Consider the following 20,835-nt stretch of genomic DNA (forward strand, 5'->3'; position numbering starts at 1 on the left):
GGGCTGTGAGGAACTTCAGAATAGGGAAACACTCAGCAGAAGGCGGGACTTGGACAGTTGAAAGGTAGATTTCAACTCATTGTAATCTTTAGCAACTCACAGTAAATCCTCCTTCACAGACAACAGTACACTAGGCTGTGTCCCCAAGCGTGGAGCTCTTGGGGCTATTAGACGAAGAGTCTTACTTTTGGTGAAAGGTGGAATAAATGACCTTCAAAGTCTTTGCCCAGGTGTGGAATCATTTTTTTTTTTAAAAAAAAAAAGATTTATTTATTTATTTATTTATACAAGCACTGGGTACAGTCAGAAGCACGGGAGGGTGAGAGAATTCGCCAGAGCCAGAGCGGGGAGCAGAACAGGCAGGAGGACCGAAGTACACTGCTGAGGGGATCAGCAGGCGCGGCAGGAGAGGTCTGCGCGCCATGTGGGACCCTCGCCAGTGGCTGGGGATCAAAACTGTGCTGCAGAGGCTGCGGGCAGCTTCGCTCAACCGCTGCGCCACCAGGGGAGGCCCTAGAATCATCTTTTTAAGATAAAAATGGAGTCTTCCATTGGAGACATCTTGGATGAAGAGGGAATGGAAAATGAGTATGCTGTTCCCTTCCCCTTCCAGGGTGATGGGGGTCACCTTGGAAAGGTAGCCTGACTGATCTCCCAGAAGTCTCATTAGGACCCTTTGGCATTCTGGTGAATTTAACACATTCTGGGGTCTGTCCCAGACCCTTATGAGTTCAGAGACCTGTGTTTGTCAACAAGTTAAGTTTGGTCCGTTTGTTTGTTTTTTAAAAAATAGCTATCACAAAAACTGTAATACTGAAAGTTTATATAGTCAGAGCAGTTCCCCATAATAAGCAGGCTTACATGGGATAGGAAATACTAGCCAGGACACTAGTATATTATTAGGCAGTGCAGACACTGGGATCACTGCCTACAGTAGTTGGAGACCACCATCTCTTTCTGTCACTGAACTTACCAGGAAGCCAAAGCATAACCAAGTATATCTGAATGGCAGATACCGGGAGTCAACCGAATGTACTGGTAGGCAAGCATGAAATTAGAAAATTAGGGGTTTGGTTAAATCAATGAATGTCTTTTAAGGTCATTCTAAAATCACCTGTTACATATACACAGCTCTCGCCCCCGAGCACAAAGTCCACTGCTGCGACCACCTGTAGAGTCCCTTCCCGTGGAACCAGGACAAGGGCAGCCCTCAAGGCCGCTGGCAGAGGAAGCCCAAGCCCGGCCCTGTTACTGGCTGTGCACTACCAGCATTTCCTCTGCTTCCTCCTGCTGGCGTCCCATGATCGACTGACCACATTGTGGAGGGGGCACGCTTCCTTCAGACCGGTTCGGTCAATCCATTGTTGGCCTAGAAGCCAGGTTCTTTCTTTCAATTGACTTTTTTTTCAAGGATATTTAAAACACACAGGAAAATACAAAGAATAATATATACACACAGCCAGCCACTTAGATTTGAATCTTAACGGCCTGTTGCTTCAAATCTTTCCCTCTTGAAATAAAATATTAGACAAAATGGAGGACCCCCTTTTTACCCTCCTTCCCTCCCCAGAAGTAACCACATTCAAAGTTGATCTGTATCCAAGGTAATTTTTCGGTCCTTTGTTTTATTTTATTCTTTTTGTGTGTGTGTATGTGGGACCCTCGCCTGCAGCCGGGGAATGCAAACTGGCGCTGCAGTGGCTGCGGGCAGCCTCGCAGCCCAGCGCTCAACTGCTGCACCACCAGGGGAGGCCCTGTATTATTTTATTCTTAATGACTTGCTACTTCCATCTTCCCTATAGTTTCTAAGAACTAACATTAAGAAACTACTAATACTTCTCTTCCAGGGGTTGCCAACATGCCACAATGGAAGTAAAAAGCCAAATACAGTTTTCCAGACATTTCTGTTTCTAACCCTCCCTGATCCCTACTCCCATTACACACCTGAAATGGGTGTGTGTGGGTGCATCCAGCACCACCACCACCAACACACACACATGAACTGGGCCTCTCTGCCTCTTGCTGCAGGTGTCCGCCCTGTCCAGCGCAGGGGGAGTGGAGAACCTCATCCTCCTGGAACAAGAGAAGCACCGGCCCCACGAGGTTGGCTCTGTGCAGTGGGCAGGGAGCACCTTTGGGCCCATGCAGAAGAGCCGACTAGGGGAGCATGAGTTTGAGGCCCTCATGAGGATGCTGGACAACCTGGTGAGTGTCCCGCCATTGCCCTTCCAGGCCAGTCCATGGAGACTTAGCCCCGAGGAAAGTCAGTACCAGGCATGAGGTATCATGAGAACTGCCAGCGTTGAGGTTAAGTTGTGAAAGTCTCATTGATTGGCAACGTGACTTAGATTTGTGCCAATTCCAACAGTGGGTGAGTTTTCTTAAATGATGACTTTGTTTTTTTTCTTTTGCTGCAACTTTTCTTAATTGTATGTTTTTTTATTGAGCTAACATGGGTTTACAATATTGTGTATGATTCAGAGGTGTAGGACCACCCCTTCTCAGATGTATGTCACCACACCACTCCCAGGCACCCATAGTCCTCCCTCATAGTCTGTTGAGCCCTTTCTGTGCCCTTGTAAGGGCTGTGGATGTCATGACACCAGTAGAATGTTCATTGGAGAAGGGGTAGGAAATTATTGGTTGGCATGAGAAATAGTAATCCAGTAAAAATCAGAACCACAGAGTCTCACAGGGAAGCTTGGCTCATTCCTCTTTGTAATTAGCTCTGCCTTTCTTATCTCATGACTTGAATGCAGAAGACCCATAGCAGCACCTGATGAACATTATGACAATACCCATTGTAATCATTGGATGAAGTGATCACATATAGAGATAACCGATATGTCTCTAGGCATGGCCTTTAAAGATACACTATATTTAAAGACTTTCTTCTTCTAATGGCTAACAGTTTAGCTGATGACATGACATGTAAACAGGAGACAATTCGAGAACAAGAGAAAGCATATATAATGAGGAGCTAATTTCAGGAAGAGACTCTAACATCTTAGATTCCTCAGAGAAGTGAAGATGAATCTATCTTTGTAACATTTTTAATACCTGATTCATTTTTCCATCCTTGCTTCTACTACATGGGGCCTCTTTATGGTGTCTAAGTCATTGCATTTCTCCTTGCTTCCTGTTCTTCCAGACCATCTCCATCTCATTACCAGCTGACTCACAAGGGTCACCTTATCGTGATGAAAAGTACATTTGTACCTTGAAAATAAAAGTCCTCTTAATATTTGGGTGCTGGGTAGTCCATGCCTAGAGTAACAGTTTCAGATGATTCATGCAGGAATTCTTCCAAATTTCTTAAGAAACAAAGTCTTTAAGAAACAGACAATTCTTGTGCTATTTAAACTGTTTCAGAAAGGAGTGAGAGAAAAACAAGCTATAACAACTGTAACACATTCAGACCAACTATTTTGAGTTGATGAAAAATGCCACCTGAAAAACTAGCAAACAGCATCCAGTACAATACTAAAATAATAATGCACAATAACCAAGTGAGGGCACATTCCTAGTATTCAAGGATGGTTTAACATTCTAAATCTTCTCAATATATGTTTATGCTGCTGCAGTGGCTGCTAGAAAGAGGTGTGAGGAAACAATGTCCAGATCAGTCATGTCCAGCCTAAAATAAAATAAAAATTATTGGAAATTCTGTAGCAGGTATAAAGGCAGAGGACCAGCCCAAGGCAGGTTATTAAAAGTCCTTCAGTGGATTCTTCTGGGGTTCAGACAGGGCAGAATCATTTAAGCAAGAGAAATAAGAGGGTTATTGAAATTATGGATCTAGCCCAGGGGGCAGAGGAGCAGCAGTAGCAATGGGAGGAGGAAAAGTCTATGCTGTTCTCAGCTCCTGCTCAGGATCCCAGGGGAAAAAAAAGTCATAGAAATAAGATAAAATCTTTATCTTTCATTATATTAATGAGTCAAAGGATAAAAACATTTGATTATTTTAATAAATATTAAAAGGTATTTGATGAAATTTAAAATGAATTTTTAAAAATAATAGCTGTTAAGTAGGATGGAATACACTTATTTAACATGGTTCATGCTGAAACACTGGAAATAGCACTGTTAAACTTTGAAACAAAACAATGATTCCTGCTATCAGCACGGTTATTAAAGATTGTTCTGGAATAATATTGGAAATCAATCCAAAGCAGGAAGGCACAAACTATGAATTACAACAGATGGTCTGTTCTTCCAGACCATCTCCATCTCATTACCAGCTGACTCACAAGGGTCACCTTATCGTGATGAAAAGTACATTTGTACCTTGAAAATAAAAGTCCTCTTAATATTTGGGTGCTGGGTAGTCCATGCCTAGAGTAACAGTTTCAGATGATTCATGCAGGAATTCTTCCAAATTTCTTAAGAAACAAAGTCTTTAAGAAACAGACAATTCTTGTGCTATTTAAACTGTTTCAGAAAGGAGTGAGAGAAAAACAAGCTATAACAAATAGCTTGTTTGCAAAGGAAATAAAATTACTATTTTTTATAGATAACATGGATATATTCCTATGAAGTCTGAAGAGTCAACTGAGAAAAATATTAGCAGTAATGAATGCATTTGAAAGTGGTCAGTTATGAAAATGTATACAAAATTCATTAACTTTTTATATACTCACATTTATATCCTATTTGCAAATGAAGCAAAATCATAAACATTAGTGAGAATCCATTTAAAGAAAACTGTCATACTTTATCAATAGACAGAAGAGGAAACCTAAAATCAATGAAGAAGTATATTCTTGGTTAGAAAGCTCTAAGAGGGTAAAGAGTCACTTTACCAAAAATAATCAATAAACTCAATGTAATTCCCTCAAAAATGAGGAAAGACTTTAGCAAAGTGTTCTTCCAGGTAAAATTCAGAATAGCTAGGGAAATCCTTAAAAAGAACAGTGATTAGGGATACTTGTCCCTTCACACGGCAAAGTGGGTGAAAGCTTTAGTAACCAAATGAGGGGCTCTCTAGTGGGAAGGAAAAGGTAAATCAATACAACAACTTTGAGAATTCAGAAATAGGCCCCAGACATCTGAGAATTCGACACAGAACAAGGGGGCATCTTATAGATAAGACCAACTCCTAGCCATTTGGGAAATGAAACTAAGGTGGATTCCTACCTCTTTTCATTCAACAAGATAGATTCCTGATTTATCAAAATTTAAACATTAAAAAGTAAACTCACATAAGTATTTAACAACATAGATTAATATATTTTTTAAAGATTTATTTATTTATGCATAGAGGAGCTGGAGTACAGGCAGGAGACACGGTGGGGTGACAGGATTCACCAGAGACAGAGCGGGGAACAGAACAGGCAGACTGACGAAATACACTGCTGAGGGGAGCAGCAGGCAAGATGGGAAAGGTCTGCTTCACCATGTGGGTTTCTCTTTGGCTGGCTAAGGATCAAACTTGTGCTGCAGAGGCTGCAGATTGCCTCACAGTGCAGCACTTAACCCCTAGCACCACCAGGGAGGCCCCCATAGATTAATATTTTTGGTGCTTTGTGTTAGGGAAGATCTTGTCGAGCACAGACGGAAAGTCTGAGATCATGATGACAAATACTGCCAGATATGATCACAAAATTTGCAAAAAAGTGGCAAGACCTAAGTTTCATCATGATGATTTAAACCAAGCCCTTTATTTATTTTTTAATTTATTATTTTTTAAATTAATTTTTAAAAACTAATTTTTGAACAATATATGATTTTTCCCCTCAGGTGTGATCACTGTAGTTCTCCCACCACCAAAACACCCATAGTCCATCACCATAGTCCCCTGTGCTCTTCCCCACCCTGTTTTCACCCCTCCCCAGGCCTTCTCACCTCTTCCCACCCTTTTTCCCTCCCCCTCCCCTCATGGATATCTCATTAAAATGATCAGCTTTCAAGGTTTGCCTTTGTCTACCCTTTGTTTCAACTGAGTCCTTAAGACAGAAGGGAGCAGAGCGCGTGTTGGGTGGGTGAGTACAGACCATTCCCCCCATGATAAGTGGTTCTATTTTTGTCCTTTTTAGGGATACAGAACAGGTTACACGTACCGCTACCCCTTTGTTCAAGAGAAAACCAAACACAAAAGTGAGGTGGAGATCCCAGCCACAGTCACAGCCTTCGTGTTTGAGGAGGACGGCGCGCCAGTGCCCACTCTGCGGCAGCATGCCCAGAAGCAGCAGAAGGAGAAGACTCGCTGGCTCAACACACCCAACACCTACCTGCGGGTCAACGTGACTGACGAGGTCCAGAGGAGCATGGGCAGCCCCCGGCCCAAGACCACAGTAAGGCGGGTAGTGGGCAGTGGGCAGCAGGCAGCAGGCAGTGGGCTGAGAGAAGTGGGGAGAGGGAGGCTCCTATGGGATGATCAGGGTGGAGGGAGTGCCCAGCTACACATATGTGGAAGCAGCTTCAAAAAGGGGAACAGAACAAATCTCTGTTGGGCCTGAGTTGGTACACGTTCCCCCCAGGGGTTCCTATTGTGCATCTGAATCAGCTGCTCATCAGTTTCTTGCACAGATGTGCTGAATTTTGGGGTCTGAGGAGCCAGTTTCTCCAGAAGGTGACTGAACCACGTCTCTCCCAGCAACATGAAACCTAGTAGCAATTGGATTTTGCTTCTTGCTTCTCCATCTGGAGGAGGCTACTGAGAAGTTCAGGGAATAAGTATCTAATATTTGCAGTACAGATCTGAGGGCAACCCAAAAGGTGGGTGGGCTCTTCATTTCTGTGAAGTTGTCCTTCATCTCTCTCTCTCAGCCTCTCTCCCTCTCTCTCTCTCTGTCTCTCTGTCTCTCTGTCTCTCTCTCTCTCTCTCTCTCTCTCACACACACACACACACACACCAGCTAAATAGAATAGCTCTTCATAAAAGAAGAAGCCCTGGGAATTAATATCAATGAGTCATCCAATACTGGAGTAGATGGCCACCTGGCTGTCAAAGCTGCTTGCCAAGCTTGCGATTTGACTCTGCTGTGTTCTTTGGATTGGGGCTTGCGTTGGAAGCCGGGTCATTTGTTGCCCATCTCTGTTCCGGGAGACACATATCAGACACATATCAGGAGGAGAGAACACATGCATTGAGCTTGCTGACTTTTCACATAGGCAGCTGGCCCAGATCCCATAGGGTGGACCACTGGGGAAAACATGTGGCTTAGTCCTTTGCCTCAGCCTTTGTCTTGTGTGTGTTCAGTGGATGAAGGCCGACGAGGTGGAGAAATCCAGCAGTGGCATGCCAATACGGATCGAAAACCCAAACCAATTTGTGCCTCTCTATACCGACCCTCAAGAAGTGCTGGACATGCGGAACAAGGTAAGGCAGTGATCGCTCACCACTGCCATCCTTTCTCCTTCAAAGCCTAGGGGTGGAGATGAGGGGTAGGATGGGGGTGCTGGGAGGGGTCTCAAGTCCTGTAAATATGAGTTGAGTTTCCAGGATGCGTCTGACTTACCAACATCCCAGATGCCTCTTTTATTATTATTTTTTAAAGATTTATTTATTTATACAAGCACTGGGTACAGTCAGAAGTGCGGGAGGGTGAGAGGATTCACCAGAGCCAGAGCGGGGAGCAGAGCAGGCAGAAGGACCGAAGCATACTGCTGAGGGGAGCAGCGGGCGGCAGGAGAGGTCTGCGCGCCATGTGGGACCCTCACCCGGTGGCCGGAGATCAAACCAGCAGAGGCTACGGGCTGCAGAGGCTGCGGGCAGCTTCACAACGCAGCGTTCAACTGCTGTGCCACCAGGGAGGCCCCCAGATGCCTCTTATGGGAAAGAAGCTTGCATCGTCTGGCCACGGTCCAGGTGCTATGTCCAGGGCTGTAGGTACGTGGCCCTGCAGACCCTCCAGGCCGAGCTGTGCCTCTCACACTCCATGTGTGTAAGAGACGTGCCCACAAATTGAATGTTTACAAATGTTATGCTGTTTTCCTCTGGGCACATTTTCAGGTTTTCAAAATCCTTTATATTTATTTCTCGAGCTTTATGGTTCTCTCGCTTATATTTCTAATATTATTTTAAAAGACTCAGTTGTAAGAAATGACCTCCAGTAGGTCAGATGCTCTCACAGAACAATGGCTCCATGTGTGCTCCAAGGACCCTCTGTGGGCTTGTTTAAAATGCACATTCCCAGTTTCCTCCCTTCTCCCCCAAGAAATTCAGATTCAGTAAGTGAGGGGGTAGCCCCAGGAATTTGTATTTTAAACAAGCTACTCAGGGATTTCTTAGGGATATTAGCATCTGAGGACGCTCCTCAGGGATCTACTATGCCTCATTTCGCTCACCTTTTAATGGTGACCTCAGAGCGAATGAGAATCTGGTGTTTTTCATAAGCCAATTCCCTTTGAACAGATACAGAGACTCTTTCGGAGTGGCTGTGCTGCTTGACACAGAGGAGACAGGCCCCATGCCACTGGAGGACCTTTTGGGAGCCAAGTCAGAGAGCACACTGAATAGCAGTATGTGCTGGGAATGTCCACTCCCAGATTTCACACCCTCAAGCAGACCAGCTCACTCCCACTCCCTCCCCTTTCCACACAGATTCGAGAACAAAACCGACAAGATGTGAAGTCAGCAGGGCCTCAGTCCCAGCTCCTGGCGAGCGTCATCGCTGAGAAGAGCCGAAGCCCGGTACAGCAGCAGCTGCCCCTGTCTGAAGGGGAACCGTGTTTGCCTTCTGGGTCTTCAGTGCCCGGGGCTGGGCAGCAGGATCCCTGAGTCCTCATGCCCACCGTCCCCTGAGACCTCAGGCACTGGTGCTCTTGCTGCCAAGCGGATGCTTTGAGGACTAGAGACAGTGTCTCCTGCCCCCCTGTGGGCGCTGGGTCTGCTCCCACACCCAGCCCGCCCGCGGGGTGATGCTGACTCCCACCCTTCCCCATGAGTGCCACTCTGCCCTCGCTTAGTATCCTGCAAAGTGGGGATCCCAGGAACATGGCTAGCAGGCCCCAGCTATTCCAGGCCTGCCCACCCCAAGTGTTTCTGGCCTCTGCGTGTGGATGTGGCATTTTCAGGCGCTAGCTCTGGGAAGATGCCATGGGCACACCTAGGGGAGGCCTGTACATTGGGACCCAAGCTCCTAGGGATGGGAAGGCCTGTTAGTTACCATAGAGTTAGAAAGTATAGTCATTGTTTCAGTGCTTGAGATAGAGTAGTGTTTTTCTAGTGCTTAGCAGACGGGGTGTTAGGATTCTGGCTTATGTTAAAAATCAGTGCCACTTATTGCAAAGTAGCAGTGGCCTTCTCCTTGGCAGTAAGAAGGGGGAAATACAAGAACTGGGCCTCTCCGCAGAGTAAATGGAGATGCTGTGATGACTCGAGTCAGCTGCAGCCCACAAGTGGGTGTCTGTTGCCAAAAGTGTGCAGGTCATGTCCACACACCCCTCCGTCCCCCTCACCTTAAATGAGCAACATCAAATGTTTCTCAAGGTCGAATACAGAAATACCCCTTGATACGGGGGGAGGTGGGAGTTCAGTACAAAGAGCAAAATTGCTTTAAACTCTGCCACTTACAGCCTGGGTCTTCTGCAGCTCCCCTTCCTGGGATCCTGGTTTTGGACTCTCTTAAATTCCATGATTCCTTCAGATAGGTCCAGTGCTCTTCTGCAGAGTCCATGGGCCATCACAGAGGTGCTGTCGGGCCAGGGATGGCAGCCTGGGGGCATGTGGTATGGCCTAGCCACTCCAGGCCCCCCTCACCTGGGTTCCCTCTCTGGCTCCTGCTCAGCTTCAGGGTACAGCATTCTCCAAGGCCAAGATGAGAATGCTGAATTAGGAAAATGGGCTGTGGGGTCTGAATTTTAGCTCCTGTCTTGGGCTAGCGGGGTCAGAGGATTCCCCAAGCTCACCCAAGGCCCTGCTGGTGACTCCTCAGAGCAGGGGGCTCCACAGATGTGATGAAACAGCGATTTTGCCAATGACCCCCATAGGGACCTGCAGTACAGGCGGGTTGAAGATCTGAAATTCAGGACTTTGTCCCCCTTGTAATTTATGACTATATGCAAAACAGAGCTAAGAGTTCGGACTGAGAATGCTGAAGCCTCTGTGTGTTTTGCATATGACTTACTGCTGTGTGCTGTGGCTTGAGCTGCTGTTGGGGATGGGAGGGGCTTGGCGGGGAATGTGAGCATGAAGCTGGCTGGAGCCCATGCTTTGCTTGCTGGGTGTTGGCTGACTGACTTTGGGTCTCTGACTGTATTTTCATAGTGATGGCTTGGATGCATCCACAGGAGGGCTTGCAATAAAGGTGTGTCTTCCTTCTGCTTGGGAGCATCTTTCGATTTCATTTCCGGAGCAGAGGGTGGAACCCCTGCATTCATCCAGGCAGTTGCAAAGAATCCTGGTCTGGGGGTGAGGTAGCCTTGGGGAGGAGTGAACAAGCCCTACCCCAAGGCCCCGAGCTGTTTCCAAGGAGCTGCATGCCACGCTGTCCCTAGCACGACCACTGGCAGCCACATGAGTCTGAAAGGAAGTTCGGGCCTGGGCCGAGCCCCGGGGCTTAGAGAGCAACACACACTCTGTGGTTAACTTTCAGTCTACAGAGAGCCAGCTGATGTCCAAGGGGGATGCAGATACCAAAGACGATTCAGAGGAGACGGTGCCCAACCCCTTCAGCCAACTCACTGACCAGGAGCTGGAGGAGTACAAGAAAGAGGTGGAGAGGAAGAAGCTGGAACTTGAAGGTAAATAACCCAAGCTTTGGGATCTTCCAGGCTGGAGGAAGAGCTAGGGAACCCCTAGAGGCAGCAGGGCAACCAGCAACTCCTGGAATCCCTACCTTCCCACCCCATAGAGTCCTCCGGGCTCAGTCTAACCTCATCTTGCTTTCATTCTCAATCTCACATACTTCTCTCGCTCTTCTCTGTCATGTCCTCAATTTGACCTTCCTGCCCACCACCGACCATATTCGTGTTAGCAAAATGCCATTGATCACAATTGCTCAGCGCCTAGCAGTTACATGGTGTCTTCACCACCTCATCTGACCCTCTCCCCTGGTGACAGGAGTTAACCTTGGTAGAGGGCTTCCTATAGAGCCTGTAAATATTGCTTGGGTCAGTCATACCAGATAAATGTCAGATAAGATTATTATAATAGTGGTCATTATTATTAATAATCACATCTGGTATAAACCTTGCAGCCTGAACCATCAAAACTCTCCTCCAGAACCTCCATTCTGTTCTTTCTCTTACTCCTTTATTTCAGATTCTTTGGTCAAGCCACTGACTTTCAAATATCCAGACACATGACAGCTTTCTGCCCTAGGCCTGCTGTTGTCCCTTCCTAACATGGTTTCCCTGCTCACCTAGCCTGATCCAAAGTTATAGCTCTTTATGCTCCATCTCAAAGCCCTTCTAGCTTGGAAGCCCTCTCTTCCCCCCACCCCCAGTCCCCACACTGAGCTGACCCTTCTCTTTGCTACAAGAGCACTTGGGGTCAGAGATAGCATTCGGCCAGGCTTTCATTCCCTGGAACCCCCATCCCCACCCAGAGTCAACCACCTTCTTGGCACAAAGCCGGCACTGGAAAAACTATTACTGATTTGCTTGGAGTTCTCATGTGTAGACTGAAAAAGCAGATAGAAAAATATGGTGCTTTTTATCCCCAGAGATCGTGTGGACTAAACATGCACATGGGAGAAGTTAGACTATAAATGTGCTACATGCCAACAAATCATAGGTAGGAATTCTCCTCTAGTCATGCCACTCTTGTTAGGGTGACATATTCTATCAGGGGAGGTACTTTTGTTATAGGACAGGGAGAGGGGCAGCCCAAACCCCGCAAACCTGCCTATTGTCTATTCTAAATGGGTTCTGCCATTCGCCGCATCAACACAAAACATATGACACTTTAATGGGAAGGAACTTTAATACAATTAGGAAACAATACAGGAAAGGCAAAGAGTCTAGTTTTTAAATGAAGCACCCAAAGTTACCCGTCCCCTCGTGGGTAAAACTCCATCCATATGGGATCGGCCCAGAGCAAGGCCCCAAAGCCTGCCACAAGTCTAAAGCATCTTCCAGTGGGGACCCACAGAAAAGAGTCAGAAACAACCAAACAAGCCCGGAAGGAAAAGAGCAAAATCAACATCAAGATAAAAGCTGCCACTGTCACCTCCCCACGGGTCTCACCCACATCTGTGTCACCCAGTCCACGACCAAAAGACAAGCACAGTTTCTTCACGTGTCTCTAGGCTCCACGCGCCTCTTCCAGGTCTCCTGGCTCCATCCTGCTTCCTTCCTCAGTCTCTTCTGCAGCTTCTCCTCTTCCTGCTCAGCTCCACCCTCCCTTGGGTGGGGCAGGGAACCTCGAACCTCCCCCTTTCCTGGGGACCACCCTGTTACACTTTGATGGAGCAAACAGAACAGGACCCAGACTTCTCCCATTTGCCTCCCCCAGAATGGAGCAGAAATAGAAAAAAAAAAAGGTTAGTGGAAACACTGAACTTCAATCAGGAGAAATGAGGACCAAGTAGAAAAATAATTCTCTGTCTTTCTCTCTCCACCCTCTTTTGCCCCCCATCTTTCTTCTGCTTGAGGTGGTTTTCTGTATTTTCAGGAGAGAAGGAAACCACCACACAGGAGCCTGGCTCACCTGTAAAGTCTGCTTCTCCAGCACAGAGTCCAGTGAAGTCAGAGACCAAGAGCCCGGTGGTCTCCCCGTCCAAGTCTTTAGAGGGTGAGTAGAGAGGAGCTGGTTTGGGGAGCATCCACAGGTTGAAGAAGGGGTATGCATTTGATGGAAGGCCCCCCGCCTTTCAGGTATCGCCCTCTACCCAAAAAGTTTCCCTACTGCTATTTCTAGGGAAACTGAAATAGGGGTTACCAAATTTAAGCTTTTATTCACAAGCTCTAGCAACACACTTTCAGTCTAAGCCTCATCTAATCAGTGATGAATAGTTTGTGACTGACTCACACCTTTCATCTCTAACTCAGACTAGGTTGGCTGATGAGCTCAGAGTTAATGTGCACAGGAATCTTGTTAAAAAACAGATTCTGGTATAGCAGGTCGGGGGTGGGACCTGAGATTCTGCATTTCCAACAAGCTCCGGGGTGAGGTTGATGATGTCATTCTCTACCTTGACTGCACATTGAAACATCTGGGGAGCTTTAAAAATCCTGATGTCTGCCTGGGTCCCACCCAGGGACCCTAAGTTAATGTTCTGGACTTTTGGTCAGGAAGGAGGGCAGCCTGGAGTGTAACATCTTGCCAGGTGAATCTAATATGTCATTGGGTGGAGAACCATTTTATTAGCCGCTAGTTGAGAGTCCCAACTCAACAGCTAATTTTAGAAAATGAAATAATCTCTGTGCCTCAGTCTTCTTGTCTGTCAAATGGGCTACTAATATTTCTCCTTTTAAGGTTCTAATATAAATAAGGGAAGTTGTGGATAAGATCAGACTTTGAAAGAATGATTTAAATGTAAGATCTAATCATGATTGTGATTACTAATGTACATATGGTAGATAATAATTCTACCACTGTCCACCTAGAGCATGTCAGCATCCTCAGTGAGCTCCTGGGACCACTTCTGGGCATAAACACTCCTCCTCAGGCCCCCACGCCCTCCCTTGGGAGCTGCAGTGACTTGGGGAGCTGCTTGCTGACCTTTTAGCATCTTCTCCCGCCTGGGTAGAGTGGCCACATGTGTGGATGCTGATATACACCCCCTCCCAACCCCTGAGTTTCCCACCCTAGCGAATTGCTGCCATGAGTGCAGGCCCTACATTGCCGGAGGAAACCCATCTGCTTGAGGCCAGAGCCCCAAGCGGATGTCCCCCGACTGTTTGTGTTCATTATGTCTCATCGTGGTGTTGTCAACCTGTCTCCACAATGTCTTCCTTTCTCTTCCCATTTGTGCCTTCATCAAAGGAGTTTCCTCCGAATCTGAATACTTATCTCTGTAGTAAGTATAGAGAGGCTGTTTACTAACTCCAACACTTGAAATGGGGGAGGGAGGACTTTTTCAAAAGAAATTTATTTCTTGCCATTTTTTTTTTATTGCAACTCACAATGCTGCCTTTGGGAGGTTTCCTGGCTAAAAAATTCACCACCAATTCCTTGTGTGCTATGCATGGACCAGGCTTCTCTTTAGGATATGCACACATAGGACACACTCATGCGCAAACACACACCCTACTCACATGGGGCACGGTACCCAGAAGCAACAGTCACAGCGAGTGGCAGGGGGCAGTCCTGGCACTCCCTGTGGTGGAGTGTTCACAGCTCTTGGGACACATCTGCCTCGCTATTCTAAATGCATGGGCGCCACCATGGAGCCCTGACCTCTTCTCCAACTCTGGGCCTGAGCCTGCATGCCTTGGGGACCAACTTCTTATGGAGATGCATGTATCCCTACTGAAGAAGGAAAATCTGGGCTCACTGAGGAGTAGGACAAGGGGTGACATTTTCATTTCAGCTCCTGGGAGCCCTTGGGTGTGTGGAACTCGAAATAATAATCCACCATCTGAGATTGTTCCCACCGCAGTGGTATTTCTGCTTCTATCTGCTCCAAATCCATGTCCCTGGGTCAGGGGGCATACCATTACCATGGGTGAGTTGTTAGAAAAGTAAAGGTCTTCTCTGAAGACATTCTCTGTAACAGAAAGAGCTGGGCAGCATGGACCTCCTTGGAGCAGACCCCCTGTGATGAGGAGTGAATTGTAGCTACTTGGGGTGACCAATGTGAAGTGGGGCTTCATAGTGGCCGGAATGCCCAGTGGCTTGTGCAGAGAGCAGATAGGGCTGACCTCTCAGCAGCACCTTCACTTTCACATTAGCTCACCCATCACAGCAGGGTGAGCGAATTTTCACTATTTGTCACAATGCTCTCAAATCCTCTTGTGCGTGTTACTTCGATGTCATTCTTCACATGTCTCCCTGTCTTGTCTTTCAAATCCTCTTTCTTCACATGTGGCCATCACCAGCTCTTTGACTAGCTCCCAACGACTGCCCCTGCTGATTCCACCTCTCAGGGACTCCTCAGGGGCATGGCTAAGTTGACAAAGAAAAGGCCCTGCATTTGACATAAGAAGATCAGTTCTGCCACTTACCAGGTTATCTCAGAAAAGTCACTTAAAAACACTAAAATGGGAGAGTAACGCCAGTCCTTAGTGGACATCACGCCCTTCCTAACTCACAATATTGTAATCAGGATAAAATGAGCTAATGAGTATAACAGGACCTTATAACAAGCTTACAGAAATTAGTTCTTAGGATATAGTGTGATTTGGTGGGTGTGAGAGAGAATATTTCATTTACTGTTTTAAGCCACTAACTTTTGGGGTGGTTTGTAATATAGAAATAATTATTAAGCCATGGTGCATAATAAGAACTGTTTTTATGGAAATTAGTTCTTGTGTGGGTTGACTGGGCTCAGCTGGATGGTTTTTATGCTCCATTGAAGTCAGCTGTGGTCATGTGGGAGCTTAATTAAACTTGAAATGCAAGATGATGCACACATGTCAGGGGACCTGGCAGGGGCAGCTGGGAGGACCCTGGGAGGATGTCCTCCCTCTACCCCACCCTCCCCCATGTGGTCACAGGGCCTCTTTATGTGTGTTTTTGTCAGAGTACTTGGACTTTACATGTAGCGACTCGGGCTCCCGAAACTACAAAACAGAAGCTACAAGTCCTTCTTAAGTCTTGGCCTGAGCTGGCTCCTGGCACTTCCTCTACATTCTGTTGGTCAGTGCGCCACAGGACCAGCCAGATTCAGTGTGGGAGGGACCACACAAGTATGTGAGTCCCTGGAGACACAGCTCATTGGGGTCACGTTTGCATATCAGCTTCCACACACTAATGCATATTTGGGTGCTCAGGAACTTTCGAGTTCCAGCCATGGTGAGTGGGTGCGAGCTACAGAAAGTCTACTGCACCTGCTAACCACAAACTCCACTTTCCTGCTGTGAGTAGTGCTGCCTCAGGCCTCAGGGAAGGAAGTAAAGGTGGAAGGAGATCTCACTCTAAGCCCACAATTCCCAATGTGAGGTCATGCACCACCTGTGTCCGAATTACCTGAGGGTTGTTAAAAACGTGTCTGTTGGCTCACCTTCTGATTCAAAGTCTACTGCAGGTCTAAGACTGGAGAGTTATGTTTTCACAAGCTTCTTTCAGGCCCAGATTCTTTTGGACTTTGGTGTTTGAGAATTTACACCCAGACTGAAGCCCTCCTGAGTCCCTCTCTGCTAGCCAGCACCAGCTCATTGAGTGGCCGTGAGGTTGTTAGTCCTCTTTGCTGGTCTTCTGCAACCTGGCCTTGTTCTCTGAGCACCGTGGGGGCTTATTGGCTGTGTTGCCACATGAGTCAGCAAAGGTCATGGAGATGTGTTATTTTTCAAGACCTGTAACAAATCTTCTTGTGGCTTGTCTTTGCAATGGTGTGGAGCCACCCTGTCATCATGGAAATGAAAGTACGTGGCCATTACCAGTAACCCATGCACTTGGTATATTGTTTATAAGCAGTTTAGTTGAACTTGGGTTCAGAAATAAGTCAGCAAATCCAGTTTCTGGGCCTTCCATGGGTGTCTCTCTGGCTGCAGAGAGGGCGTCCTCCAGCATGCTGGCAGTACCAGCGTCATGTGCTGATTCTGAGATGTTAGCCGGCTGGGCTCACAGAGCCAGGGGAGGAGAGGCACTTGCTCGTTCAGTCAGGCAGAGTCCATAGTCTTTCCCCACATCCTCATCTCAGTGCATTGACACAGAAGCATCCAGCGGCTGAGGTGGAACAGGGTCTCCTCTGGCTCACTTAAGAAAGCCAGCAGCAGAAACTGTGGTTTGAACATGTCCTGAGCTGAGTGATAGTTGTCAGAGAAGTAAAGTTTCTCCGCTGTGTAGTCTACTTGAGTGATGAATGAGCTCTTGAAAAACGACACATGCAAGTATGAGATGAATGTGTCAGCATAGGCTTAGGAGAGTAAGATCACTGTCAAATGCCCGGGGAGGCTAGAGCCAGACCACAGGGAGATGCACATTTAGATTGGCAGATAGGAACAGAGCGAGTGGCCAGGGGCAGTGGCCAGAAATCTGGGGGAGGGGACATTCTTGGAAGGGGACATCACAGGACCAAGAGACAATGAGTAGTTGGTGGCTGAGTGATAATTAGATAAGAAGTCAAACCTGAGAGGCAGTGTCCAAACAAGCTCCGTGCCTCCCTGAGAGGCATCCCCTCCTCTAGTTTCTTTCTTTCTTTTTTTTTTTTTTATAGAGGCACTTTCCATGTGCTGCTACTCCCCCAAACTATTCATAGCACAGCAGCTCCCTGCGCTCCTGGTGGGTGTACTGGCCATGGCCTCATTTTTGGATGATGAGAAGAACCTTCAACCAAGACAGGGGCCAGGGAGGGTTGAGGCTGCTGACAGGGTGGGTGTGAATGAGGGGCATGTTGGACACTCATCCCTACCAGGGCAGGAAATATCTGGACACAAAGTGAGATCCCCTCATCCACAGCTGTGTTCGTGGAACTGGATCATCCGAGAGGGTCAGGTTCACGAAACATGTCTGAACGGGTCATCCGTGAAGTAGGGCCTTCAGTGGAGGTCAGAATTGGCGCTGTAGAGCCTCAGAGATGTGAGAGCCCAGGAAGATGAAAGCGAGGATGGGGCACTAGGTTCAGGAGACCGAGGCCAGCACTCAGGGCTGCTGTTACTTTATGTAGCTGGGTCCTGTTTAGCCTAGAGGCCTTGGACTAGGACAGACAAGAAAAAGATGAACCAAGGCATTGACTAGAATGAAACCATCCACGCTTGCATTTGTTTGCTCAGGCCCTGGACCATTCTTGGATTCCACAAACATTTTTTAGTGTGCCTCCTATGAGCTTATTACACAGAAATTGGTCACAGCCTTGCCCTATTTTATTTCAGTTTTAAGGGGGAAGATAGATTTAAAAAGAAGTGTGACTGTTTGACAGTTCCTGCGATGGAAGTTTACATCATAGGGGAAGAACAGAATGAGTGATAAAGTCTACCTGGAAGCAGGGGTGAAGTCAGGAAAAACTAAGGGAGCAGTAACTCTCCAGCTGATTCAGTGTATGGAGCCAAGTATGGGGACACAAAGAAGGGACTTTGTGGAAGAGGAAGACAGGCTGGGATGACAGGGAGGGGCCCAGGGGCCAGAGGGCTTTTGAGGCCAACTAGCAGGTGAAGTGAGAAGGGCAGCAAGAGAAGGCTGGTCACTGCATTTAAGATACCACCAGGCGCTGGCCTTGGATGGGGGAGGGGGCTGAGGCTGCAGGGTCATGGGCGCTGGAGAACTTCTTAGCTGGATGATGACAGGACATGACTGGACAGTAGGAGGAAGGGGAGGCAGCAACCAAATGTTTTGGCACTGAGAAAGAGACAGCTTCCCAAGTCGCCTGAGCTAGGAGTTTCCCAGCCAATCAGAAGTTACAAAAGCCTCACTGTACGAACTGGCCCAGAGAGTGAAATTAGCCCCTTCTCACTGTCCCCCAGCCTAACCCCTCTGTCCCATCCTCCACGTAACCATCATGCCCCCAGTCTTTACCCCTGGCAAAACCTAGCCTTTCCCTAAGACCTCTGACCTCACCCACTCCTGACTCATGTTCCCAGAGAGCGGAGCACCCGGGGGTCCCGTAATGTGACAGCTCACACCCATTCACCTGCTCCCTCCCTTGGGTGCACACAGTCACGACAACACTGAACTGGACTCCGGGCACTGAGGCCTGCCCATTCCTTCACGGTTTCCTTAGTTTGCTGTAAATCGGGAAGGAGGTGAGGTCAATGAACTTGACATTCCTTTCTGCTTTTCAAAGTCTATGTTTTCATTATTTCCCATCTCCCTCCCATCCAGGCACTGCACAGCTCAAGTGGAAGCAGGGCTCGGTGAGAGTGGGGAGAGGGTGTAGTCATGAGGTCCCAGCAGTTCCGACCTCAACCACGGTGGCAATCCTAACAGGTTCCCTTCAGGTGCAGCAAGACCTGGGGGCCCCGGTGGCTGCCAAAGGGCATATTCCCCTTTTGGTTAATCCATACCTCTTGGAGAAATGAGGGCACACCACCCAGGGATTTCATCCTCTCTCTGTCTTCCTCTCTCTGCCTCCTGAGAAAATATTCTCCACATTTCTGAAATATCCTCATTGATGTAGATGAAATGGGTTTGAAACATATGATTTCCCCAATTTCACTGGTGAAGCTGAACCAGTTTAGCTGGCTCCCCTGTGTTGCTTCACAGGATACTGTGTCCCCTTCCCACAGCCTCTCTCCTCACTGTGCCTGTTCCTTCATTCTGGCCTAGAAAGTCTCTGGACCCGGCCCTTGCCGGGCCGCCAGAGCTTGTCTGGACGCCATAGCTTGTTTACACTTGTATCAAGAGCCAAGAGTTATTGGACTGCCAAGGGCTCATTCCCCAGGGTAGGCCGCGCGGAGGGGAGTGCAGGATTTGGACACAAACCCACCCTGCCTCCTCCACTGTCAGCCTGGCCCTCCCTTTACTCTGGACTTACTTTTTATAAAGTTGCCTGGAAATGGTTCTTTTAACTCCACGGAGAAGCTCTCTCCTGAATGAAATCTCACGGGTCATGTCTTTTGATCTTTTTCTAGAAGGTGCTAAGAAGACAGAAACAAGCAAAGCCACCACAGAGCCCGACACAACACAGCCCGAAGGGGTGGTGGTCAACGGGAGGGAGGAGGAGCAGACCGCGGAGGAAATTCTCAGCAAGGGCTTGAGCCAGATGACCACCAACGCTGACACGGATGTTGATACCTCCAAGGACAAAACCGAGTCAGTCACCAGCGGCCCCATGTCCCCAGAGGGCTCACCTTCCAAGTCTCCCTCAAAGAAGAAAAAGAAATTCCGAACCCCATCCTTCCTGAAAAAGAGCAAAAAGAAGGAGAAAGTGGAATCCTGATTCCTGGCACCCCATCTGCATCCTCTCCCCCTCGCCCTCTTCTCCCGTCTTTGTCCCTGGAAACACAGGGCCAAGGAGGGGAAGAATAGGGCCCTGGATCACACTCTGAGGAGAACTTAGAGATTGCCCATCCAACCCCTCATTTTATAATCATCCCAGAGAAATCAGGTGACTCTACAAGGTTACACAGCTAGTTAGTGGCAGAGCCTGTGCTGGAATTAAGGTCCCCTGGTCCCAGTCAGTCCAGTGCTCTTCCCACTACACCACACTGCCTAGTTGTGGGCCACCCTTGAGGGATGCTGCCCACCGAACTGAGCCCAGGGCAAGACCAGAGTGGGCCCAAGCTCTCCCAGGCTCAGAGAAATCAAGCGTCCCCGAGAAAGTCCTTTTCCTCATGGGAATCCAGTCTCCTGCTGATGGAGCTGTCACACATTTAGGAATCTCTCTTCTCTTCCATGGGCCCCCTGTCCTGCTGCTCGCAGTAACCAGACAAATTGACCTGCCCCCTCCAACAGAAGTTAATCTTTGTCCCCAAGGGCTGATGGCTTAGCTTGTGCTTCCCTGACCACTAACCCTGAGATTTCTTCATGGAACCTTCTGAGTGATGGGCGAAAGAGTTGTAAGTGTGGCAGACATAAGGGCAAGCCAGGGCAGCCATAGGATTGGGGGCTGTTTCATCTATATAAGAAACCAGGAAGTTGACCCATTGGAATCAAGCATCTCAGACCCTTCAATACTAAAACCAAATTTAGCTTAAGAAAAGGTTGGCTCATGCTCAGGGCAGAAATTTGGGGAAATTTTGAGCCTCAGTTGGCTTTAGATGGTACAAGGAGGATCAAAAAAGGACGCGAAAAGCTATGCCTTTCTGGCTTTGCATGACACACAGAGCAATGCAGCTCTCCCTGCCTCTTTCCTGCTCAACAGTCAGGGGTCCCCTGATTTTCCCTCAAGCCTAGAAACACTGGCTCAC

General features: G+C 47.8%; 1 protein-coding gene across 2 annotated transcripts in view; it reads left to right on the forward strand.

Annotated features, from left to right (window-relative positions):
* ADD2 (adducin 2) overlaps window positions 1-19,865 on the forward strand; it is a gene marked incomplete at both ends in the record, with an annotated part of 33,966 nt that extends 14,101 nt beyond the window's left edge. Inside the window, 7 exons of one of the 2 annotated variants that reach the window (XM_084235061.1) lie at window positions 2,029-2,205; window positions 6,036-6,293; window positions 7,202-7,321; window positions 8,546-8,635; window positions 10,539-10,686; window positions 12,560-12,679; window positions 19,558-19,865. In XM_084235061.1, coding sequence (XP_084091187.1) covers window positions 2,029-2,205; window positions 6,036-6,293; window positions 7,202-7,321; window positions 8,546-8,635; window positions 10,539-10,686; window positions 12,560-12,679; window positions 19,558-19,865 — 1,221 coding nt within the window. The remainder of the gene's footprint in view (window positions 1-2,028; window positions 2,206-6,035; window positions 6,294-7,201; window positions 7,322-8,545; window positions 8,636-10,538; window positions 10,687-12,559; window positions 12,680-19,557) is intronic. The other variant, XM_084235062.1, reaches the window with a different exon arrangement.
* Window positions 19,866-20,835: the final 970 nt, after the last annotated feature.

Source organism: Talpa europaea, assembly GCF_964194135.1.
Source record: "Talpa europaea genome assembly, chromosome: 6".
In the NCBI taxonomy this organism is placed as follows: Eukaryota; Metazoa; Chordata; class Mammalia; order Eulipotyphla; family Talpidae; genus Talpa; species Talpa europaea.